Here is a 25,484-nt window from a genome sequence, read left to right as displayed (position 1 = left end):
TATTAGCCCATAAAGTATGTACGAACATAAAAGCATAGAAGCATAAAAACCAATATATCTAACAACAGGTGAACACCACGATGCAAGGGTGGGTCATTGAGCAGTGACAAATACAGCTTGGGGCCCGGAAAGATCCAAGGGATGGTTCACAGAAAAAGGAAAACTGGAGACGAGATCCGTCATGCACTCTCATCATAACTGTCCAATTAGTTTTGGTGGTGTTGTTGTTTTTTGGTGGTTTTTGTGTGTGAGATAACCGCATTCAGGAATCTTGCCACCTGCAGAGTTACAGAAGGATCTGTATCCTGCAAAAGCAGTGTGGCATGTGACTCAACAGGCCTGCCAACCAAGCGCAGTAAAGCAGGACCCAGGAATTTAGTCCTGGCTATGCTACGTAGGGGACAGTTGAACATTATATGTGGAAGAGATTCAACTGTTTTCCCGTCACACTCGCATAGCGGAGACACCAAACCCTTGGAAAATCTGTGGCTCAGCAGGTTCGATGGAAAAACATTGAACCTTGCACGAATAAATGCAAGTCAGTGTGGTACAGATGAAAGAGATGACATGTATGATGGAAGGCCAAGTGGTGGGGTTATTCCGTGATACCTGGGGGAGCAGACACCCCCACCCCTGGAGAGGTTGTGTTGATTTTCAATGTCTGCTAATCTTTGCTCGATAAGGCTTTTGGCTGAGCGTAGGTTCATCTTTAAGGAGTCCGCTGCGGAAATTCCGATGCTCAGAAGTTTGGCATGGATTTTTCCTACCCACGGATTAACAAAGTCATCCTGCCAGAGGCACTGAAAGAGGTAATGGTCAGGAAGCCTATGCCAGCTGGACAGCCAATAGCCAAAGACTCGCTTCCAGATGACAGTCTCCAATGATGCAATCCTTAACTCCAGACGTATGGCTGCGTTGCTCACACACATGGGGAGTTTCAGGAGGCGACGGAGAAACTGATTCTGCAATGTCCCCAGCGATGTTAAATTGGACCCTGGGGCCCAGAGCGGGGCAGCATAACAGAGGGTGGAAACCACTTTTGCGTGGTACACCTTCAATGCAGAAGGGATGTGGGAGGCTCCGTTGGCCGCAAAAAATTGGAGTAGAGTATAAAGTATTGTTTTCCCTTTGTTTAGTAAATACTGTATCTGTGGCTTCCCAAAGAACTTAAGACACATCCAGCTTCAAATACACATTAAATGCCCATGTGATTAAACCCAGAGTCTGCAAGGGGATAGTTATCTACATCTGGATGACGTCTACCTGCATTTTGAAGATCTCTAAACCTTTTGCATTTTTGTCCATTTAAGATTCTGCACTCTCCCATCTGTATTGCAGTTCTGTAGCAGTGAAGATAAATGGCCTTAACTGGGAGACTTGGACGGATTTGGAGTGGTGCATCCGTAGATCAACTGACCTGAATTTCTCCACACCACCCAACCAATCACTCTGAAAAGGACTTGTGTGTTTCCCTGAAAAAAGTCTGTTCTACCAGAGGGAAGCTGAAGACTAATGGATTTTTTAAAGCGGTAGAACTCTTTGAAAATATGTTTATTAATATTGTTTTCATTGCAAGACAGTGCATTACAGAATACATTGCATTCGTGTAGACAAGTACATGAAATTGGACCCGATATACCTTCAGACATTCATTTTACTGTCATTTTTATAAATGTCATCGCAAAAAAGAAGTGAAAATCAGCATCAGTAGACTACCATTCCTAAAGGCTAAAGCTTACTAAAGAAATTTTCTTTCAAACATTTTTCTTCCAAACATGAGAGTAGATAGGGAATTACAATTATCATGATAATTAAGAGGGTAATAATAATAAACAGGAAGGGAAGCAAGGTTACCATCTGTAGAACCCCCACTATGAGCAAGCCTGAGTTGGAGTTGAGCTGTACTGCTGCCATCACCTGGTGAATTTCAAATTCCAAGTTAGCAGCAGTATTTTAATACAATAGAGGGGAAGAGGAAAGATTGCTGCTCAGGGTAAATAATAGGGTCTGGATTTAGAGCATCGGGAAAGAGAAGAAAAATGAGATTGGAATAAAGATGTACCTGAACAGAAAAGGTTAACATAGTGATACAGGCAGACACCACTGGCTGAAAACATTCCACTATATGTAATAAATGGAAATCCGGCCAGGGACTTAGGGATGCAGAACCCTATTTGCCCTATCAATCAGTGTTAGGGATCCTTCAAAGAGATCCATTTTAATTTTCAAGGGGCCTTTTCTACGTTATTAAGATTGGCATAGTTGGTGGCATGTTTTCATGGGAAGAAGATCCAGGTTTCTCTTCTGCTAAGATAAGAATGCTCACTTCATATTATAAATGTCCTTTAAGGCCTTCAGTGCTTGTTCTTCAGTAATGTTTTTCCAGTCCTCTGGCAGATCAGCTGGTTTAGCTTTATATATTCTTGCAAAATCATGGTTATATTTGTTCAAAACAAACTTCCAGTAATCTGAAGCATTGATACTGGGATCTGGTTGGATGCACCAGTCTGGATAATATGCACGATAATCTTTGAATGGATAGAGTTCCCAATCTGTGTCGTGATTTTTGAACTCAGTGTTGGACGCCACATAAGTTGAGCAGATACCATAAACAAGCTTTTCTGACTCTATTTCTCTGTACCTTCCCAGTCCTTGAGGCCGATGGACAGTTGCAAAATGCTCTTGATGAGCACTCCCTCCAGCTTCACAGGGGACTTTGCAGAAAGGACACTGCTTCCCACAGCCAAACACCCGCTTGAAGATCTCATCCTGGGGGCTCACAGGCAATTTGGAGAGTTTAGACTGGAGATCCAGGATATCATATTCAGATATTATTTGCTGTTGCAAATCATCAAGGAAGTTTTCAACATAAGCAGAAAACTGTGCAGGATCCGTTGCATTCTTAAACTGTACCCCTAACAGACTGTCCTTAGAAATGACCAAGTCCTTCTGCATTTCTCTGCAAAAACTGTCCAAAAATTCTGAGACTGTCTCAATATCTTGATGCTTTAATTTTTCCAGTGTTTCTATAATTTTCTTTACTATTGCGGAGAGAATCTCTTCCTCCAGTTTCTTCAGACACTCATTCTCTGCATAGTAATCAAAAATTTGTTCCTGGATCCAGTTTTTGACAAACTTTTCATAAGCCCCAAGGTATTCTACATAACTGTCGACATTACCCTCTTCCAACAGTTCCTTCAGGACAGTGAACTGGAAGAAGCTCCGACTGGCATACCCAATGGACTGTGCACTGTTAAGAATATCATCTACTATTTCTATCCCAAGTCTTTTGTTGATATAACTCACAAGGGCAGGATGGAGACACTGGTCACAGAAATCCTTGGCTCTGATTTGCTGGGCATCTTTTTCCAGATAAAGATCTCTGAAAATTGAGAAATAATGAGGCTTCAGTTTCTCTAAGCGTATATAGGGATCATTTTCCTTAATAAACTCTTCATGCATCATTTGAAATTTATGAGCTGCTTCCCCCAAAATGTGAAACTTTAGATCTACTTCAAAGCATGTTGCTATATGAAGTTTCTGAGCATCAGATTGTTGAATCATTTCATTGATAATCTGTAAAAGTTCACCACAATATGTATCATCATAGTCTCCTTTGGAATCAACCTTTTTACAAATGTATGAACTGCATTTAGCCATCAAGGAGTTAGCAAGTTTTTCTATCTCATGCAAACACTCCTTGTTAGCAAAGAAGTGTTTCACACGGCGCCACCATGTTGAATCCATATATTCAGATTTCATTTGAAAAGTATTCATTCTGTAGCTTAACAAAGATTTTGCTCCCTGTACTTTTACATTGACTGAACTGCCTCGATGTGACAATTCCTTTCTCAAATATAAGTCAACCTCTTCATATATTGGTCGTTTCCCTAAGGGAACAGGTGATATTTCTGACAATGTTTCCGTCCACATTCTTTCAAACTCTTTTTCCAGTTCTTGATCTTCAATCCTATCTTCATTTTCCCGGCATTTTTTAAGTAGCCCATCAACCTTTCCTTCAATTATTTTCAAGTATTCAGTCTGTAGAGAGTGAATCTTGTGAAGCCCCTTTTTAATGCGAACAGCTTCCTGACATTTGTTGTAAGAATAATTTTCAAGTTCCTGCTTGAGGCTGTGAGCACTGCGGACAAAATCTTCTCTGTACCTTTCTACCAAATGCAGATTTGCTGCTCTGCTTTCAAAGTATTGCTTCAAATTCTCCAAAATCTGCTGTTCTCCAGCCAACAGCTTCTGATAAAGCTCATTTTGCAAACTGCGTATATCAAATTCATCAGGAGAAGCATTCTGTATTGACGCTTCCTGTTCAGACACCCAGAGGTGCATCTCTCTGCGAAAATGCCAGTCCCATTCAGAATATTTCATGGAGAGCTGGTTATAAGCTTCTGCTATGAGGCTGTTTCGGAAGCTGAAGATGAAGTTCTCATGTTTCACAGCATTCCACAGACTTTTCACCCATTCAATAAACTGAGGGATGTCCTTCGGAGGTATTTTACATGTGCGGTTCTTTATGAATTCAAATATGTACTTCTTTAATTCAAGGACTTTTTCACTGTATCCCATGTTAACTGGGGCCATGGGTGGGACTCCATGCCAAAGACCTGGGATGTACCAATTGTGCATTTCTGGGTCATAGTCCATGATGTCTGAAAACTTGATATCCCTGTTGAGTTTTTCCATTTTTGCTGCAGCCTGGGTCATTTCATTCAGCTGTTCCAAAAGATGCTTCCTGTCCCTCATGTTTTGGTCATGTGCAGAAACATCACTGACGTTCTGATGAACAAACTGGCAGTTGGGTTTTTGCCCAATCCTCTCCATCCTGAGGAAGGCATGGGTCACAATTTGCAGGATGTCCTTCATTTCGGTGGCATTCTCCATGGCCATGTTGACAATGGTGATGTCGCTCAGCCCAATGACTAGAGTGGCTAATTCGTTGTCATGCTGATAGCTGTCTTCCAGTTTGGCCAGTTCAGGGGCTTTCAAGCCTTCTGTGTCTATCACCAGGATGAAGTCACAGCCAAGATCCTGAACCATATTCTCTCTGACGTTAAGAAGCGTCATGAAGGCACCTCGTGTGCACCGCCCACTGCTGACAGCAAACTGCAGGCCAAACATGGTGTTCAGAAGGGTTGATTTCCCAGTGCTCTGCACCCCCAGAACGGTTATCACCATCATCTTGGATTGTCCCCTAAGTTTGTTATTGAGTTTATTCAGAACGTCAGTTATCCACTGCAGGGGGATATTGGACGCATCACCATCAATGAGCTCCAGGGGAAACCCTTCCAGCAGTAGTTCAGCTGCAATGCTTGGGAAATGGGCAAACTGCCTTTTGTTTTTAGCTATTTTGCCCTCATTAATCATTGAGCATTCTGCCTCATAGAACTGCCCCAGCTCACGCATGAAATGCTCAACTCCCAAGGAAGAGGATGATATCAACTGGTCTACCTCTGCAATCTTCCGCCCATCATCTCCTAACTTCTTGCATTTCTCTTTATAGTCAGCACGTAACCTGGAAAGATTTCCCCTAGCAATATGGTCCAGGTTGAACTTCATCCATTTCAAGAAGTAATTCCTCTCTGCATCCTTCAAATGTTTTATGCCGTGGATGAAATTAATCAAACCAATGGTGAGATCACATTGACTCTGCTGCCTACGCAGTTCCAACCATCTGCCTCTCAATTCTGATCTGTATTTTTCCGAAGGCATGTCCCCTTGTCTTTCCATTCTGCATAGTTCTTTCTCCACTTTGGCCAGATTCTTCCAGAGATCACCTTGGAGTATCAGTGTTCCTTTTTTGTAAACCGCTACATCTTTTATCTCTCCTGAAATTTCTGTGGCACATCTGAGGGCATCCTGACATTCTTTGTGGTCTTCATCCACCTGGATTGTAAGTTCATGGGCTGTTGTACACATCTTATCAATACTTACACACTTAGGATTTGAAGCTATTATTTTTCCAACTGCAGCTCGAAGGAGTTCTACAAATACTGCTTTATTCATTGTGGCATTCTTTACCAATATATGTGAATTGTCAAGTTTAATCACTGGTGCCAGTTTATTTAAGAACTCCAAGGTACAACCAGATTTTCTACTGCGACCTTCCAAGATAAAGTAGAACTGAGTTGACAGGTCCTTCAGTGACGACAAAAGAGTATATTCTCTCTCGCCAATGCATTCAGCAAATATGAAGACAGCTGAGGAGACCTGCGTTAAAAAGCTGAACTGCACCCAGTGAGACTCAACATCTCCACGGAGATTTGCAACAGCAACTGGCTCTGGGAAGAGATCTGTGTTCGTCCGTCCTCCTGGGAAATACCAGGCAATCTCTACAAGCCCATCAGCAATTTCCCGAGGGATGTTCCCACATTCCATATCTCGGTGTAGAAAGAAATCATTATGCTGCTGAGAAGGGCTGAGGAACTCGTTGAGGACTTTGGACTTGGATATGTTGCAGTTTCCCATCCGTACGAAGGAAACAGTCGGCATGGATGTCAGTACCAGGCTGTCCTCCCTAAAGCCTCTGCTTTCAGCCAAGGAATGGGGCCTCCATTTTTTCACAATGTCCCTCATGGCCCAGAGCATCAGGGTGCACTTGGAGGTCTTGAGGGGAGGCAGAATCAAAGGCAGGGCAAACTGGCACATGGACATTTTGAGGAGGATCTCCTGTTGGAGGAAACTATCAGAACAAAGCAGAACAGCACAAAGGACATCAAGGGGGTTCACAGAATCTATCTCATCTGCTTTGGTATCAAAGAAGATTCTCTCATCAATCCTTTTTTCCTTCTCCTTTAATGGCATTCCTTTATTGTCCAGTGTTTCATGTTGAAGGCTTGTGCTCCTGGCTGTCACATTCAAAGCCAAGACCTTCTTCAGAAAATGCCAAGGCAAGTCTCCCAATGTACACGGGCTGCAGTCTTTTAGATTTCCAGAACTGATTTCCAGAATTTCTTTCAGGGCAAGTTTCTTGCTTGAATACTTCCGAAACTTCAACTTAGCAATGATGTTCTTAAGCGCTTTTCTTCCTTCTACAGAACCATTAGAAAATAAGTATTATTCTTTTTGCACCCATGTGTATCCAAGATTACTGTTTCAGTGCCAAATTTTCTAATGTGTGTTTAACAATGTAATTGAATGACTCTCTTTTTTAAAAAAAAGATCAATGCAAGTGCAAGCGATGTGTGTAATGTCACATGGACTTTGGCTCTTAGCCTCTGCATCTTTTTCTTCTCTACCACACTTGCCCACACCCTGGTACATTTCTCTTTTGCGTACAAGGGGTTGCTACAGTATTTACACTGCATGCATTTATTAAGAAAGAAGGTAGCTACTACTAGGGCAGTGGCAGCAACTGAGAAGTCAGCTTTTGCTTCCTGAAGCAAAACAGAAAATGCTATATGCTACAGTACACACAATGCCTAAGGCACCACCCACCAGTGGGCTGGCCCTGAGAGAAGAAAACACATGGGAATGATCCTATTTCTGACGTGGTAAATAAACCATTTCAAACAATAAAGCTAGTCATCTGATAATGAAACTGAGTTTACCCTAACCCAGAAATTTTTATTCAAGAAGAAACTCCAACTTCCCTTAAGGGCAACATATTAGCCAAAGCTGCATTAACCAAGTGGGAGGATTTCCAGATTCTGCAACCAGAAAAATGAAATTCTGCAATCATCATAAAATGGGTAACCTAGATTAATATGTTTCTCTGAACAAATGAAACAATACTAAAGGCAACGGACTGCGAACACCTGATATAACTGGGCAATGCCTGGATAAGATGCTATCTGGAAACATGGCTCCACCCTCCACTGTAGGGAGGATACAAAATTAAGGTGCAAAAGACAGAAATACCTTTGCTATTATGTTTCTTCTTTTGCTCTGCTTCGGACTCAAGCTCATCTTCTTTCTCTTGTCCTGCAGGGACTAGAAACACACACAAACCTTTAACCACGTAATGTTATATCTTTTTTTACTTAAAACAGTTGATTTTAAGCTATGGTTTAATGCCCATGGGCATATTGTTCCTCCCTGTTCTTTTTCCCCTTCTCCCAGAGCCCACCGCAGAAACGAATGAGAGTTTGCTTGTTATAGCAGCATGCAAACTTGGCTTGAGTGGTAAATCAAGAATAAGCCATGGATTCCCAGATTATTGCTTGGTGTTTGTTGGGAGCAAACAAATCATAAGCTGAATATGAATGACACAAGCTCAACTGTGTCTTGCCTCTGTTGCACCAGGGAGGGAGGGGAGATACTATTGTGTGTGTTAATCCATAGTTTAAAAAAACTATGATTCAATGTTGTGCGAAAATGCAGTCATAGCCCATGTTCATGTCACAGGGAAGCCATAGTTAAAATAAATGATGGCTTATTGTGAACGTGCTGAAATAATGGGTGCTTTGTGTGGGATGTAACATCACAAAAGCAGTCAACTATAACATTTCCTGTTCGCCCAGAGTAGACACACAGGGGAATGTTGCTCCAGCCAGGAGAACTTCCTGTCACACCTGGTCTGGACCATCTTCCCCCTGAGTGTGACCAGGTAGATGGACATGACCCTGGGAGACCCCATAAAAAGGCTGGTCACGCAGCCATCTTTCCCTTTTTTCCTCTTGATGCTCTTCCTCATGTACTATCTCGATGCTCTTTTGCTGTGTGCTAGCTCTCAGCCAGCAGCACATGAGCTCATCCCTCACAAGAGGATGAACCTGTTAGTGTTTTCAGAACTCACAGGGTTAAAGAGTTCAGTGTGATGTCCCTCAATTCCTGTCACGTGACTCAGGAAGCTGGGAGGAGACTGGGAGGAGACTGTACTTTTTGTTCTCGCTGTGATCCCGAGGGAGAAAGATGTTCTCTCTGTGTGTCTGAGAGAGAAAGCTATGGCTGAGAAAAGCGACGGACTTTGTAGCTGAAATGCTGTAATAAAGAGCTGTTTATGGACACAAGTGTTTGCCGTGTTACTGAGAGGACAGTTTTACAACCGCTGCCGAAGTTTCTCTGCTACGCGTGACCTGGGAGGTAGCTATGAAGCAGTAATGGCGCAGAAGAAGTGTGCCGGACCCGTCGTAAATCTCTAATTGGCGATCGTAATGCAATTAGAGTGTCACGCGAAATACACAAGATTTCACAGGTTATGGACCCTAATTACCGCTTGTAAAACTGTTGCTGGAAGCCTTTGAAGTTGGCGTTCTGAGAAAAAGGGAGCTGGCCGGAGGCGGAGGCTGCGTTCAGTGAGTCTTGCCTGATGCTGGAAGGCAGAGCTGCTCAGAGACAGAGCTAAAAGCTAAAAAGGCAGCTGAAAAATCGTTTCTCCACGGAGAAGGGAGAGCCCGGAGGAGCTGGTACTGAGTTCTGAGTAAGTACAGCTTGAGGGGCACCTTGGGAGAACGGGAGAACATGGCAGAGAGCCAGGATATACCAGTGGAAGCCCTTACTTTAAAAAGTTGGGCAACCTGGAAGCAAAGAATAAGGGGATGGTTCCTAGTCTCTGGGTTTTGGGAAGCAAACCAGTGGGAGCCAAAAGCACCACCCCTTGGCTGGCCAGCAGCTGAAGCAAGCTGTGGGGCTGTGTTGGCTGAAGATAGCCAGAAAATGCAACAAGAGCTGAATATGCTCAGAGCATGCGTTGATGCATCACTGAGGCCTCATTTGGAAGGTGTACAGACACCAGGGGCTGCCTGGAATGTCCTGAGAAGTTTGTGTGAAACTGCAGCAAGAGGCCAGGGCCCTGGAGAAGAAATGGAGAGCCCTAAGATGGCTGCGGCCCCAGTTCCCGGTACTTCAGTCTCAAGGAGCACTGTTGAGCAGATCGGGGGGGGCGAAGAGTTCCAAAGGCAAGTTTGAAAAGTTTTCCACTAAGAGTGCCTTCAGAGGGAGCCAGGCTGGTGGGAGGTGCCGTTCCAGGAGAAGGAAGGCCAGGCCAGCTGGGAGGAGCCCCAGGCAGTATTTTTCCACTGGAGTACAACGTCTGCATGGCAGTTGCCCCCACCGGAGCACAGAGCCGAGGCAGGATGTTTCCAAGGACACTTCTCATGGGAATCAGACGGGTTTCCATGGCAACAGGCCTGGCCAGGCAGGCAGGCGTGGGACTGAGCACAGCCGACGTGGAAAAAACCAGGAAGAGGCTTATCAAGTTTTTGCTAGCATGGCTGTTTTTGAGAACAGCTGCATCAGAGACTCTGATTTTCGCTTTGTTTTAGACTCTGCAGCTAACCGCAACATGGTTCCAGAGACATCTGCAGTCAAGATGGGGAATTGCACGGCAATTCCGGCCGGACAAACTGTTATGTTCGCAAATGGACAGAGAACCCAGATTAAAACTGTCACTAATGTTTTCCTTTCTGTTTTGCAGGAGACGCTGCAGTTTTGTGTTATCCCAGAGGGGGATCACTGTTTGTTATCTGTGCCTTATTTGTTAAGTAAGGGGTTCAAAGTTTGTTTTGAAAATGATGTCTGCACAATCTCCAGAGGAGGGAGGTTACTGGCCAAAGTTCAGAAGGGACAGAATGATCTTTTCGTTCTTAAAACGTCTCTTGGGGGTGAGGGGAAGGTTGAGAAAGCACAGGGATTGCGTGCTACAGTTCCCAATAAGTGTGCTACAGTTCCCGCTCATATGTCATGTGCTTGTGTTTGGCATCAGAGAACCATTCATGGTTCTGTAGAAGACTTGCAGGTTTTACCCGAGGTTTCCACAGGATGCAAGATTAGAAATTGTGGAAGTGCCATTGATTGTGACACTTGCAGACAGGTAAAGGTGAAAGGGTGCAGTTACCCAGAGGTAAAAAGGGTCGCCACTAAACCTTTTGAGCTGGTTCACATAGATTTGGCCGGTCCTGTCAAGGAACCAAGTCTGGGAGGGGCCAGGTTTCTGCTAACTTTTTTGGATGATTTCTCACAGAATTCCTGGACTCTTGGTCTCAAGTCCAGGGAGGATGCAGCACAGCTGATCAAGAGCTGGATTGCAGGGGTGGAGCAAAGGTTTTCCACCAGGGTAAAGGCAATCGTCAGTGACAGAAATGCCAAGTTCACAGGTTCTGCTTTGCAGGAGTTCTTTCACAGAAGAGGAATAAGTCACACTGTGACATCACCCACTCAGAGGGGGGCGGCAGAGCTGAAGAGTCAAGCTCTGGTCAGAGCTGCACAGGTGATGCTTGCAGACTCTGGGTTACCTCCACAGTTTTGGTTGGAGGCGGTAAGGTGTGTGTGCGTCACCTGGAATCGCATCTATAATTCACAGATAGGTGACACACCTTATGGTTTGCTGTATGGCAGGAAGCCCCAGATCCATTTTCTGCGCAAGTTCGGATCTCCTGCAAAAGTGCCGGTGCCTAAGGCTTTGCAAGGGCCGGACGGAGCCAAGTTCCAGAAAATGATCTTCTGTGGGTATGAGCCAGACGCTCGTGCATGGAGATTTGCATACCCGTCAGGTGATCAGAGTAAGGTGCTGATCAGTAAACACGCTGAGTTCTTTGAGCAGGATGTAAGGCCAAAGACCTCTGCACAGCGTGATGTTCTTTCAGAATGTCTCTCTGATCCAGAGGACAGTTCTGATGAGCAGAAAGGTTCTGATGAGGAGGAAGGAGAGGCTGAGTCTGCTGATGACGATCAGCTCACTGACCAGGGTCAGGAGCTGGATAGGGAGTCTCCACAAGCTGTTAAGAGATTGCCCAAGAGTGAGCCTAGTTCTCCTGTAAGTGTAATGGAGAGGATTCGAAGACGCTTTAAGTCAGAGGGGGAATCCTGGGATGCAGAGGACACACCTGCTGGTGACGGTGAGCCAGAGGAAGCACCAGAGTTGTTTGTGCCTAGGCGAAGCAGTCGCACAACCAAGGGTATTCCACCTGAGAGGTACCAGGCCACAGGTGCGTGGGTAAGTTTCGCACAGTGCGATTCTGAGAGTTGTGAGGATGTTCCACAGATGCCCAACAGGTACGCCAAGGGAGGGCGCAAGGCGTTGGGGAAGGGATTGATCTCACAGACGTCTGGAGAGGTAAACACCCGAGTCACCTCAGGAATGGAGGGAAGAGGGGGTGTTAGTGTTTTCAGAACTCACAGGGTTAAAGAGTTCAGTGTGATGTCCCTCAATTCCTGTCACGTGACTCAGGAAGCTGGGAGGAGACTGGGAGGAGACTGTACTTTTTGTTCTCGCTGTGATCCCGAGGGAGAAAGATGTTCTCTCTGTGTGTCTGAGAGAGAAAGCTATGGCTGAGAAAAGCGACGGACTTTGTAGCTGAAATGCTGTAATAAAGAGCTGTTTATGGACACAAGTGTTTGCCGTGTTACTGAGAGGACAGTTTTACAACCGCTGCCGAAGTTTCTCTGCTACGCGTGACCTGGGAGGTAGCTATGAAGCAGTAATGGCGCAGAAGAAGTGTGCCGGACCCGTCGTAAATCTCTAATTGGCGATCGTAATGCAATTAGAGTGTCACGCGAAACCCACTTTCACAGAACCCACAGAACCCACTTTCCTCTGTAACTGTAACTACAAGCTAAAGCCTGCCTGCAGGATCACAACTGTGGACTGAATGTGAGTAAGACTTATTACTTTTAAAGAAGACTGTTGTGTCATTGTTGTTTTTAAGAGGGAACAGGAAGAAATCCAATCTGGATTGCTTAACTAAAGTGCTTCTCACGAATCCAATCAACTAGCTTCCTACTATGTATATGGGAATGTGCTCTGCTACAAGTCTGGATGGGAAAGGAGATTCGAAAGTCACACCCACACCATACATTTAAAGCCTATCTATACTGCTTTAGCAGCCATGGCTTCCCCCAGAGAACCCTGGGATTTGTATTTTACCCCCTCCCATCACCCTTAATAAACTACAGTTCCCAGGATACATTGGGGGGGGGAGCCATATACTTTAAATGAATGGTCTGGAGATGGTTATCCAAACTTCATCAGGGGTAGGAGGAATCTTCCTCCCTTCAGCAGAGCCCAGGCTGCCCCATCCTGCCTGGCTTGCTTATGGAAAGGCTAAGCAGCAAAGGAGAATTAGACCACGGGGTCAGCAGGACCTATTCTGAAGAAACCAGTAACAACCAAATGTTGCCCCCCCCCCCGATCACGAAAGGAGATACCTTTGGGAACTGCTTCTTCTGTCTCTCCCAATACTCCTGGGCTTTCAGTCTGCTCCTCTGGAGGCAAACGCTCTAGGGAGAAAAATATAAGCTACATTAGTTCCCTTCCAGCAGCACAGTTCTACGATTCCTGGTCCAAAAAGCCATGCTGACAAATATTCTAAAGCAAACCACAACAATCCACTTGTTGGTATGCCATTAACTGGGGATGTGGATGTAGAACTGCAATGGCCGTCCGAATGCATAAGCTGTTCGTGACAATATGAGACCTGATAAGGTAAAACAGAAAGTCCAAGTCTCCTCTTAGCATCTCTTTTAAGGAATACACTAACCTCTGCTGTTTCCTAATTTCCCTGCTGGAGCTGGGGTGGTGAGAAAGCACCCCCCCCCCGTTCATCTGCCTTTGGGACATGTGGTTAAAACAAAAATGTAAAATGAAGACATTACTGATTACTAATATCCATGGGATTCCACTTGCCAAATGATCTCTCTTGTCTAATAGCAAACTCAACTAGTGAATGCAAAGGCTAGGTAGCCCAAACAGGGCTACAAGACAGAGAAATTATTCTGCCTGGGGAGAAACAAAGTAGTTTTTTTAAGAACTAAAGGGGTAACCCTGCTCCAAAACAAAACACAGACCAATGAGCACTGAGTATACAGAATGTAACAGTTAAGTTGAGAGAATACTTTGTGCTTTGCTCACTGAACCACTGAAGAATTGGGAAAAGGAATTACCGTATATACTTGAGTATAAGCAGTTTTTTCAGCACATTTTTTATGCTGAAAAAGCCCCCTTCGGCTTATACTTGAGTGGGGTCCTTTTGGACTGCTCCTTCTTCCTGGTGGTGGCAGAGGAACGAGCAGCCCGAAAGCAGCCCTGTTGGGCTGCTTGTTATTCCTCCGCCGCTGCCACCACCACCAGGTTTGTGGTGTGGTGAACTGGCTTATACTCGAGTCAATACATTTCCCCAGTTTTTTGTGCTAAAATTAGGTGCCTCGGCTTATATGCGGGTCGGCTTATACTCGAGTACAGTGGTGCCTCGCAAGACGAAATTAATCCGTTCCGCGAGTCTTTTCGTCTAGCGGTTTTTTCGTCTTGCGAAGCAAGCCCATTGACGGCTTAGCGGATTAGCGCAATTAGAGGCTTTTAGCAGCTTATCGGCTTAGTGAATAAGCAGATAAGCGGCTTACAAAAGGGGGGGGAGGAAAAAACCCCTGCAGGAACTCGCAAGACATTTTCGTCTTGCGAAGCAAGCCCATAGGAAATTCGTTTTGCGAAGCGCCTCCAAAACGGAAAACCCTTTCGTCTAGCGGGTTTTCCGTCTTGCGAGGCGTTCGTCTTGCGGGGCACCACTGTATATACGGTACTTGAGAGGTGCTATTCCACAATCTCATAGATCATATTTGAGAAAACACACAGCAAGGCATCTCTCTTCCCTAAGGATCTCAGAAAAGGAAACTGATGAAAAATATTTTGTTCAAAAAGAAGAATGGTTATTAAAATTAAGCGGATACCTCGAACTGGCGAAATTAACAGAAATGGTAAGAAACCAACCAAGTGATAAAATCAGGAGAGAATGGGATGTATTTTCCAAATTATATGAAGAAAATCAGTTCTCAAAATTATAATTGGCTTAGTCTAGACTAAAAATTCCACAGGTAAATAAACAGTATAGTGTATAGTGGTCAAAGGAAGTAAACCTTTTCTATTTTCCTTTTGACTTAAAAAAAAAATTCTCTCTCTTTTTTTCTTTTCAATATGTATCCTTTTCTTAATTTTTGTATTTTTCTTCTTATTATTAGTAGCATTTTGGCATGCAGGAACTTGCAGCATTTGTGTAACTATTCTTTGTTTGGCATGTACGTAATATTTATATAATAAATGTAATCAAACATTTTTTTAAAAAAAGTTTTATTCAGACTCACCATGTATTGAATTTTGTAGAACCTGATTTGAACCTGGACGTGCAATTTCTAAACATTCCAGGAATTTGCCACAGGCTATTTCTCCCATTTTCTGTACCATTATCAGTAGTTTCCGAATTTTCTTCTTGGAATCCTCCTCAGTTTTGTCTAAGGCCTCATATTCTTCCTCTGTGATAAGGGACTGGGAGAATAACTCATCTAGAACAAGTTCTAGGTCCTTCTGGAGGATTTCAATTAATTGTTTTCTCGCCTTGCGGATTATCTCACCACCAGAGACCATCACTGAATCCATTGATCTGTGGTAGAATAAATGTATTGATTAATGGAAAAAGGAAAACAAACATTAGAACTAGTAAGGAACTCTTTTCACTCATGCATGCTGATTAAGGAACAATCCAATGCTCACCGTCTCTGCATAGAATGAAATCTTATTGCATTCAATGGCTCTTCCTCACAGGCAAGTGGGGCAGGGAAGACGGCAGCCTGATCTGGCATACTGTCTGCCTACCTGCTAGTGAATGGTTAGGAATGACGCTATAATCATGGGTATCTACTCCATACTAAACCATCTAATCCATTTTTAGGTTAATAGTCTATGTTCTTAAGACTGTGGGGCTGTTGGGCTGACTGTCGCTCATAGAAGGGGGAGCAGGAAGAAACATAAACATGTACTGCGGAGTTCCCAAAAAACAGACCAGAGGTAATTGTACTTCATCCAGCAGAGCTTTACTGCTACTGAAGGCAAATGAGCATAATGGTCACAAATCCAATACATGCAGGATTGGCACAGTCCATAAAAATCTAGTTGCAGCTGTGATGGAAAAGTTGGTTTTGCTGGACAGGATGAATCAACAAGTGTTTCTTTTCTTTCCCTGCCAGCAAATGGTTAATGAATGGCAGCCTGTGATTGACCATGGTTCCAGGAGGGAGAGTTTAAAATTTTGATTTGAGGAGAGAGTTGGTCAAGGTGTTAGGAGTTGAAATAAAAAATTAAGATATTATGTATATAATAAAGGTTCATAAATGTACCAAGCAAACACGTACATAAATATATAAACCACATGTCTGAAGCAGCACAGGAGAACAGTCATGAAGCCATTTTGATTCCCAGGTGTTTTCTCTGCAAAGTCAAATGGAAAAAACCCCCATTGTCTTTTCCTTCACAAATCCTGTATAAGGGGTATGTCTGTATATGAATAGGTGAGCCTGTGACCTGGCTTAGGAACTAAGTATTTATCATTACAAAAGACTGGCCAGGCTCCCCAGGATATCCAATCAAGTAAGCATTAACAGGTAACTTGCCAGACAGGAGGTAAACAACCCACTCAGATTTCTGCTGTAGCCTGCCCTTTCTGTGATGTAGGTATGATGTGTCTGGGGGGTGATTTTAAGCTACACCCCTTCTGTGATGTATGTATGTATGATGTTTCTGGGGGTGGTCTTGATCTACAGGGTGGCAATTTCAAAAGTCTTTATAAGGCCTTGTGCGCCATTATTCTGGGTTCCTCCTCCTTTCCTGCGGGTGAGGGGAGCACCCTGTTGCAACAGGTCAATAAAGATCAGGCTTCCTAGCTGCTTTGCTTCTCAATATTCTCTGGTTGGCCTCTGTTACTTTCTCCAACCGATGGAGAACCTGCAAAGGACTCTAAAAGGGCTCTTGTATCCCCCATAAGGGAATAAGGGCAGATTGTCATTTATTACAGAGTTAAGGGAGTAAGAGGGTTGGAATTGAGGGAGACAGGCTAGGAGACCGGTTGAGGTATAGAGAGTGAATAGGAGAAAGCGTTGGTTCTGGAAAATCAACTTCCACTCTGAGTGGATTGTGAAGGACAGAGTGTGGTGTCCTATAGGAGGAACAGACCAGAATTTTACTGGGAGGTTGAGGTTGAGTCAGGAGAAGTAGGAGCTGGAAAGAAACAGCCTACTTGGGACTCAAATCTAGCCTGGAGGGGAGAAATTCTTCTTAGGAAAAGAAGAAACTCCCAAACCCAATGAAGGGAGGGGGTGCGGAGAGCCCTTTGGTCGATTACAGTGGTACCTCGGGTTACATACACTTCAGGTTACAGAGTCCACTAACCCAGAAATAGTGCTTCAGGTTAAGAACTTTGCTTCAGGATGAGAACAGAAATCGTGCTCTGGCGGCAGCAAGAGGCCCCATTAGCTAAAGTGGTGCTTCAGGTTAAAAAGAGTTTCAGGTTAAGTATGGACCTCCGGAACGAATTAAGTACTTAACCCGAGGTACCACTCAGGAGCAGGAGTGTTAAAGGGGGTGGATAACTGTAAGAAAGTATCACCGTATAAAGGAACCGAACCTATAACACAAAAACAAGCGAGGATGAATTAAAGTGAAATCGCACTGTATTCTTGAAGTAACCTAAGTTTAATCCATTTGTGTTATATACTATCTTGCCTTAAATAAATCTTTTATTGTTTATTTAAAGAAAATCTGTCTGAGACTCCTAGTTACCCCCTCACAAAGATCCTCCACAGGATACTCTGGGCTATAATAATAATAATAATTTTGTGAGGGAAGGGGGGAAAAACCTTTAGGTAAAGGGTTGTTCAGCGAGGTGGGGGCAATTCATCTGAGTGAGAGTGGGCCTAAAGGCATGAGGGGAAAAAGTGGTGATGCACCAGTCACAGCAGCACTTGATATAAAACTTAGAAACTTATAATAAGACTTAGCATACAGAACAGAATATGAGACCAAAGAAAGAGAAAATAAGAGAGAGAGCCAGGCTCCTCCTGGCCTTACTATTATAGTCAGCTCAACCTTGACAGAAACATAACAGAATGGGTTTAAACCAGCTGTACGCAGCTTCCCAGCAGAAATAACCAAAACATCAGAAACCTTCCTGTTTCTCTCACATAGAAATAAACCTTCTAGAACATTCCTGAACTAATCAGAATAGGAAAGATCTCTACACATCAGGTCAATACTTTCAGTACTAAGAAATTAAAACTGACACAGGGAAAGATGGCGTCAAAGGAGGGCCCAGTGGTGTAGCGTGGGTTGTCAGCACCCGGGGCAAGGCAAGTAATTTGCGCCCCCTAACCCGTGGATTTTAGCACGCCCCCCAGCGCCCCCCCCCAAATGTTGCGCCCGGTGCAGCCGGCCCCCCCTGCACCCCCCATGCTACACCACTGGGAGGGTCCAAGGTGTTCCTTTCTGCCTTGGGTCCTGGCTTACCTCACTGCAGCGGGCAGCCATTTTCTCCCAACATTAGCAGGAGTCAAAAAATTTTTAACTCCCCACCCTCTAACCCAGTGAAAATAAAATGAACATAAAATTTAATTGTTTCTTTTATTTCCTTCATTTATTTTATTTATGACTCTGACCTGTATGCCAAGCTGTCTCTTTTATTTATAAAAATATTTATATTAACCAGGCCTTTGGCTGATTAGTATTCTACAGCCTTTTAAATGTGTCTGTGGGAAGGGGAGTGTTATTGTTTTGCTCTTTTGTTTTACTTGTTTACTTGGTTTTATCCTGTATTTTATTCTGCGAACCTCCCTGGGATGTTATGATGAAGGGTGGTATATGAATCCAATAAAAAATAAATATATTTATATACTGCTGTAACATAATTCCCTGGGGAGGTCACTTTGGTGCTGCTAACACACAGTTGGGCTTCACCCCCAGAGGTGCACTCCATTGTCTTTTGAGACAGATGAATGCCAACAATATCACAACAGTTTACAAAAAAACATAAGAAACATAAATTAAACATTATTATAAATCAATATGAGTATTTCACGTGGACATGCCATGGACCATCTAAATGAAGGTTGTGAACCACTGCTGATCGATCCACAGACCAGAGTTTGGGAACCCCTGATATAGAAGAAATTCTAAGATCTCTGGTCCAAATCAAGTCATATATCGAGAATGTTTGCTGCCATGTACACAGCTACAGTTAACTTCATTAGGGGAAGAATGACTACCTGAGGTCAAAGAGCCATTGAACTATGAACCCATCAGCCTAACCTACTTTACAGGGTGGTTGTGAGCCTAGCGCCCCCCCCCCCCCTAAATTCACTTTGGAATGAGTTGCTTCCTTCTGTCTCTCTCCCAGATACATTAAGGAAGACATTCTTTTCTTGGTTTTTGCTAGCCTCCTATTTTTTCTACACCTTCTAAGCAAGTAAGAGAAGTTCAGTACACGCTCAGCCTCAAGGGGAGAAAACAAGAGACTCTTGATTACTCTTGAGACTGATTTCAAAGTGGATCCTACACCAAGTCTCCGCTTAGTCACTTCCACTTAACCAAGAGCCACCTTAAGAGGACCCTGGAACTTTTCAGACCAGAAAAATAACAGGCAGGATGGGAGAGACAGGCAAAGTCATCACCCCAATTGGGAGAGGATGCTGATGTACAGATGAAACACACAGCAGAGCCTCCAAAGAGGAAAGTTCAGGTACTCATATGTAGGAGTAAAAGATCTTTCAAGAGCAACAGTGAAGTGATTGAATAATTCAGCCCTAGAGAACAGAATTCTAAAAGTGCCAACTTTTTTAATCAGCCCTGTTCCTAGCCCTTTATTAGCAGACTAATTTGCAAAAAACAAACAAACCAAGCCAGTGGTCCAGCTTGCCCTCAATGCCAGAAAGGTTTGACGGTGCCTGTTTCTGCAGATCAAGTGGCTGTTTAACACCCTTGTGATTATTTTTTCTAATAAATTTACAACCTTAATGGAGACAGAACCAAAAAAAGAGGGAAGATAACAGCAGTTCTCTAGAGCAGTGTTTCCCAACCGTGGGTCTCCAGCTGCTGTTGGACTACAATTCCCATCATCCCTGACCATTGGTCTTGCTAGCAAGGGATGATGGGAGTTGTAGTCCAAAAACAGCTGGAGACCCAAGGTTGGGAAACACTGCTCTAGAGGACCCATAAATCACCCAATAATGTTGTTTTTACAAATCAAAATCTTGATGATAATTTAAGTATAGACATTACCCTTTGATGGTTGTTTCATTAGGAACATCCTTCTTCAGACTCTCTTTTGTCTTCCCGGAATTGGATTTCTTTTCAGCTGGGGTTAATTCAGGTGTTGCTTTCATGAGCTGCATCCTGGCTAGATCCTCTAAGGTTTGGAAGAAGGCTGTGCCGAGAAATCAAGAAAGCACCAATAAACATATTCAGTAACCCTGTACAATTTAGATCTCTTCATAAGATGAATGTGTAGAGGGAGTCAGGATCAGGCCCACAGATCCTGGCCCCAACCTTATAGTCATGCACATACAAGCTGTTAAGTGTCTAGATAACTAGAAAATGAGAATTGGCACTACGCATACATATTTTCTGTGGTTTTTGATGAACGCACAGAAATCAGGGACTTCCTAGTCATCTGCTCAAGGCTTATGAGCCAAAATACGGTTTATCTATACCTGAGTAATGTCAAGGAAAAAAGATAATTAATACCAGGTTTTTGCATCAAGAGTCAAGATTCTGCAGCCAGTTGATGTGCTGCAGAATCAACATCCCTGTATATATAATTATTCTGCTTCTAAGTAGTATATATTTGGCTGTATGATTGTTACTCCCCAGATTTCTGTGCCCAAAACACCACTACTAAAGTGGTTTACAGCAAGGAAGCGGAAGCTGCACACAAAATATATGTTACACTGGAGTCAGATTTAGATATCCAGTTGTTTTAAGTGACTTTCTTAAAAATTCACTTTTGCTATAGGAAGTCTTTGATTTATTACAACTGGGGCCTTGGCCTACTGAGCAACAACTCATCCCATCCAGAGTTTCCTTTATTGTGGATACAAACCTCCTTTTGAGTTCTCAGATCTCTCCCTTCTTGTGGGAGACCCGCTTGTCCTTTTTCTCTTGGAGCAATCCAGTTGTTTCGCTCCCTCTTCTTCTCCCTTTGATGCAGAGATGCCAGGAATTTCCACCCCACTTCCTGTTCCTTCGGATTTGCCACAGTTACCATCGCTGGCTCCACTTCCTTTGCTGGAAGACGGAGGGGCACTTGGGCTCTCAGCCCCACTTCCTACCCATGGAGATGCAGAGCTCTCTAGATCCTCATCTCTATCTCTGTTCTCTGTGGACATGGCAGCAGCAGTGGGGTTCTCAGCTACATCTGGGGCATCTGGAGTCTTGACTTCTCTTTCTTTGCTGGAGAGCAGGAGACTGGCATCTGGGTCCTCAGTGCAGCCTGCATTCCCTGGAAGCATAACAGCATCATCTGGGCTCTGAGATCCACTTCCTGCCTCTGAGGATACAGGAAAACGTATAGTCTCAACCTCTCCTATGCCCTCTCGGGACTGGGGAGCATCCTGGTTTCCAGATCTAGCCAGATCCATGCTCTTGGATCCACTCCTTTCCCCTGAAAATTCAACAGAGTCTGGGACCTGAAGGTCATTCCTGAGATTCATGTGATCTGAAAGCATCAGATTTAAAAAACAAACAAATAAGTAAATGAAAAGGTCAAATGGGGGGGGGGGGGGCTCAATACTTTGTCATTACAAATTCAATTTCCTTCCTTTTCCAATTAACTGAGAGTGATGCCCAATGACTCCTGTTGAAGAAGGGTGGATAAAAACCAATGATTTTTTTAAAAAATATTTTTTAAAAAATAATAATCAGATTTTTAAAATTTAAATTTGATTTTTAAAATAAAATGCTTTTGGAGGAAAAATCTTTCTAAAGATAGTTTCCTGTTTAAGTTGCATTATAGTCCAAAGGCTATTCATCAGGAAATAAAGATTTATTTTAAGTTTTTCATGTGTGCTAAGACTCAGTCTAAGTTGTTTTTTAAAAAGTTGTTTAACCACATCAGTTAACGGATACATATGATATAATGTTATTGTTTTAGTTAAATAAATTTTTAAAAATTGTTACTAAGGAAATGATTATTTTTCTCTTTTCAATAACGTACAGCAGAAAAGTTGTCCAAACATAAACAGTTAACTTATTAAACCTCAAAATAATTTTGTAATTGTCTGTCCATGTATTTCTAATAGTATAACCAAATAAGTTATTTTTGATATAACTGTAAAAACTACTCTGAAAATTTATTATTCCAAAAATGAAACCTTCATCTGGTTGTAAACATTAAGATTAAACTAAGAAGAATGAGTCTTTCTGTAAAAAAAGAAAAAAGATTTAAATCAAGTCTTACTGACTAGTGATTTAAATCGATTTGATTTAAATCAAATCCCCCCTGTGTTGAAGCAAAATCAAAAGCATCTGAGAGGTCCTAGAGAACTATCAGGCTTGCCTTCCCCTTACCTTTTTCCCAGCACAGGTCAGCCAGCAGAGAAACTCATTGCCATAACTGAGCTTGGAAACCAAGCCAAACCACACAGAGTTATCCTGGCAACCTTCCAAATCCCTGACCTGGGGTGAGAGGAAGGACAGTTTTCTTGCATTGCCAAAGGCTCTCAATCCCCCTGTATTGTTTCTTAATGGCCCTAGCTTGGCCAGGTCGTTTTGCATAAATTAGTTCAGGAATTCCTCTGCAACTTGTATTTCTCCCTTCCCAAATAATCAAAATCCTACCATATATTAATTTCTAGGGTGTGGGCGAGGTCCCCCAAACTTATAATCATGTAAACGAAAGTTCACAAAAGCAGCACGAACAGCTTTGGATGAAATCCAAGGCGCAAGAGGACTTCAAGACATAGAGAGAGAATTTGGTGCTCCTGCAGGTGAGAAGTTAACCCTTAGGAAAAACAGAAAGCACCTCCAGGTTTTAAAAAGTGTTACTCACCATCTTCTACATATTCAGAAATGGGCTGAAGGCTTGGGAAGGCTTGCCTCAGGTTTTCCAGGCAGTCCAAGAATAGTTCCTGAGTTGATTCTTTTTTCCCCAGCACTAACTCGATCAGGCATTCCACAAATGCTTGTGGATCCTTTATTTCACTCAGGGAGAAGAACTCCCCCTGTGTGAGGAGCAGGTGGGAATCTGCTATATCCAAGATCAGCTCTGAGTCGATTAGAAGAAGATCTTCTGCTAATTTCCTTCTAGCCCTCCATATAATTTCAGATGGGTTTTTCCCAGAAAATGCCATGGCTTCCAGACAGGTAGCCCTAAAATTGTTGAAGAATGAACACACACTGTCTTTGTATAAACAGCATTGCTCTCTAAGGATTTGGAGTAATTGATCCAGCAAATGTCCAACAGCAAATCTGTAATTCAACAGAGAAAGCACCTGTATGATATCGAGCGACAGAATCATCTGGCCACAATTTTTGTCCATGGTATGATTATTTTCCACCTAGTCATTTTGACACCCTATTTGCAAAATGTAACAGTTCCAAAATACAGATGTGCTTTCACTTTCGCAAGACTGAATACGCTGCCTTTGGCTGTACCAGAGGGTCGATTTCAAACAATTCCACTGGGAAAATGGTTATGTGCCTGGGGAGATGGCAGTATTGAGTCAGTGGCTCATGTGCTTCTGGCTTGCCCTCTTTATAAAGATTTGAGTTTATTATTACCCCTCTGTTATTGTCTGTGCTGGGCTGCTCAACCATTGCTACTGTGTCCTTCCTTGAGCAGATCAAGATGATCAGGTGACAGCGAAAACTGCAAGGTTTTTAGCGGGGGCAATTAGAATAAGATCTATTATTAGATTACTGATGTAAACCTCCAAAATGTATTTTCTATAGTTAACTCTAAGCCTGTATCTTCAGTACATTTTATTTAATTGCTATGGCTAGTGGCTGAGGCAAATAAAGACTTTTCTTCTTCTTCTGATCCAGCAAATGCTAATTGAACTATTTTCCCATCCTGAGCATTTATTAATTCAAGATGGGGCCTGCCACTAGCAGGATATAAGAAATCTGACTGAATGAGCATTCACTTTCAATAGATTAAGTGGATATCCTCACAAATGAGTGGTTTGCCTACCCTGTTGTTACTGTCTAGCAGTATAGATTAGCTGCAACAAAGGCTACAAATAGCGCGATTAGGTTAAAATTACCACCTTCCTTTCTGATGGGGGTTCTGTGCCTTTAGAAGCTAAGTCATGGGTAGAAATTCAACAGGTTCTGCTCTTTCAGCACAGCATTGAGAAGCTGCATGTGTTGGTATCTGCCTGTTAGGCAGTTATTCAAGGCTTAGAGATTGTATGCAAGCTTTGGGGGGGGGGGCAATCGCCAATATTTATAATATATTTAAAATATTATGCCAATCCTGAAATATAATAATTTATTTTAAAAACAATTCCAAATATAAAGCTTATCTACAGCTTTAAGATTGCTTTTAAAGGAGCAGAAAATCTAAAGTTTTCCATAAAAATGTTCAAACTTCAAAGGAAGCCCTACTACAGTGCAAAAATGAATCCAACCGTAATTTGGCAAGGGGGGTTGACAATAAAAACCTACTGAAAATGTATATGTTTAGGGAAGCTTTTAATATTTAATAGACTATTGTATTTTAATATTCTGTTGAAAGCTGCCCAGAGTGACTGGGAAAACCCAGCCAGATGGGCGGGGTAGAAATAATAAATTATATTATTATTATTTACACATAACTGTTGTACAAAAACTTGGGAGCACCAAAACACAACGCTCTGATGAACATTAACTATTCGTGTTCTCAAGTTTGTTGTGCTAATTTAGGATCGCACTGATATATGTTTGTTAAATTTACACCCCCTTCCTTCCTCCAAAATTTCATTGATTTTCTTGCATCTCGAGGAGCAAGGCTTCTCGTTTATCAGAGTATTTAATGCTACCGGTAACTTGTATTTTTGCAATTGCTACTTGTTTTAGCTTTCGAATTGGCTTTTATCTGAGAGCTGACTTTGTACCTCTGAATTAATAGCCGTGAAAGACTTCATTAACTGTTCTGCTTTCACACAAGCATACACAAAATCCACCTATGTTTTTCTGTTTATTGCAAGCAGAGGTTAAGGAATATGGTCAGTAAAACTTATAGTTGACAACCTAAATCATCAAAATTAAATGCATATACTTACGTGAGATGTACAGCGCAGAGCCTACGTGCGTTCCCTGAGAGTTAAGTTTCTACTGTATGCTTTGCGCTTTCGCTTCTCCTGTAAACGACCCCACCTCTAGAGAACAGAAGAAACGAAACTGAAGGTAGAAAAAAAAGAAACACATTTAACTGTTTCTATGACTAGATAGGCTGGGAGGAGCTGGGAGGAGATTGTGCTATTGCCTCTGACTGATTGCTTTGTCATTGTTACTTATTAGTTCATACCGTTGTTTATACACATTATATCCAATTGTTTTAAGTTGCTTTAAATTTCATCTTCTGTAAGTTGCTATATCTTGTTTTATTTTCTATCTACAAATTCCACAATCTTTCATAATACCAATGAACTTGTAGCCCAATAAACTGAGTGATTTGTTTCAGTCAAAATTCATTTCTGTGGTCTTACTGGTTCCACTTGCTTCCTTCTGAGCAAATTAGAACCTTGAATGAAGGTTAATGCATTGGCCAGGATTTGGCACGATATGCACCGACCTTCATTGG

The 25,484-nt window shown here is 42.8% G+C and overlaps 1 protein-coding gene and 1 long non-coding RNA gene across 3 annotated transcripts in view; one reads left to right on the top strand and one right to left on the bottom strand.

The window, feature by feature from the left end:
- Positions 1-25,484, top strand: part of LOC309326538 — a 99,123-nt gene that overhangs the window by 8,514 nt on the left and 65,125 nt on the right. The gene's annotated exons all lie outside the window — the stretch shown is intronic.
- Positions 2,317-24,978, bottom strand: LOC309326435 (interferon-induced very large GTPase 1-like). 2 transcript variants are annotated; one of them, XM_081835136.1, is made up of 8 exons: positions 24,964-24,978; positions 22,749-23,167; positions 20,802-21,416; positions 19,982-20,126; positions 15,025-15,320; positions 13,099-13,170; positions 7,873-7,944; positions 2,317-7,043 (listed from the first exon to the last, which is right to left on the bottom strand). In XM_081835136.1, exons 2-8 carry the CDS (start codon positions 23,047-23,049, stop codon positions 2,323-2,325), a joined length of 6,222 nt encoding a protein of 2,073 aa, XP_081691262.1. In that variant the 5' UTR covers positions 23,050-23,167; positions 24,964-24,978; the 3' UTR covers positions 2,317-2,322. The 2 variants fall into 2 exon arrangements, with proteins under 2 accessions (XP_081691262.1, XP_081691261.1); XM_081835135.1 differs by lacking the exon at positions 24,964-24,978 and having other exon boundaries at positions 22,749-23,253.

This window comes from Podarcis erhardii, assembly GCF_964252035.2.
Source record: "Podarcis erhardii genome assembly, chromosome: 13".
NCBI lineage: Eukaryota > Metazoa > Chordata > Lepidosauria > Squamata > Lacertidae > Podarcis > Podarcis erhardii.
Note: the sequence above shows the minus strand (reverse complement) of the source record. Positions and strands in the feature narration are given on the sequence as shown.

Coding starts and splice junctions, on each gene's coding strand:
- LOC309326435 (XM_081835135.1), bottom strand. CDS start 23,238: ATGGACAAAAATTGTGGCCAGATGATTCTGTCGCTCGATATCATACAG. Junction 20,127..20,801: donor ATCTGAGAACTCAAAAGGAG/GTTTGTATCCAC, acceptor TTCTCGGCACAG/CCTTCTTCCAAACCTTAGAG. Junction 7,044..7,872: donor GAAGAAACATAATAGCAAAG/GTATTTCTGTCT, acceptor ATGGTTCTGTAG/AAGGAAGAAAAGCGCTTAAG.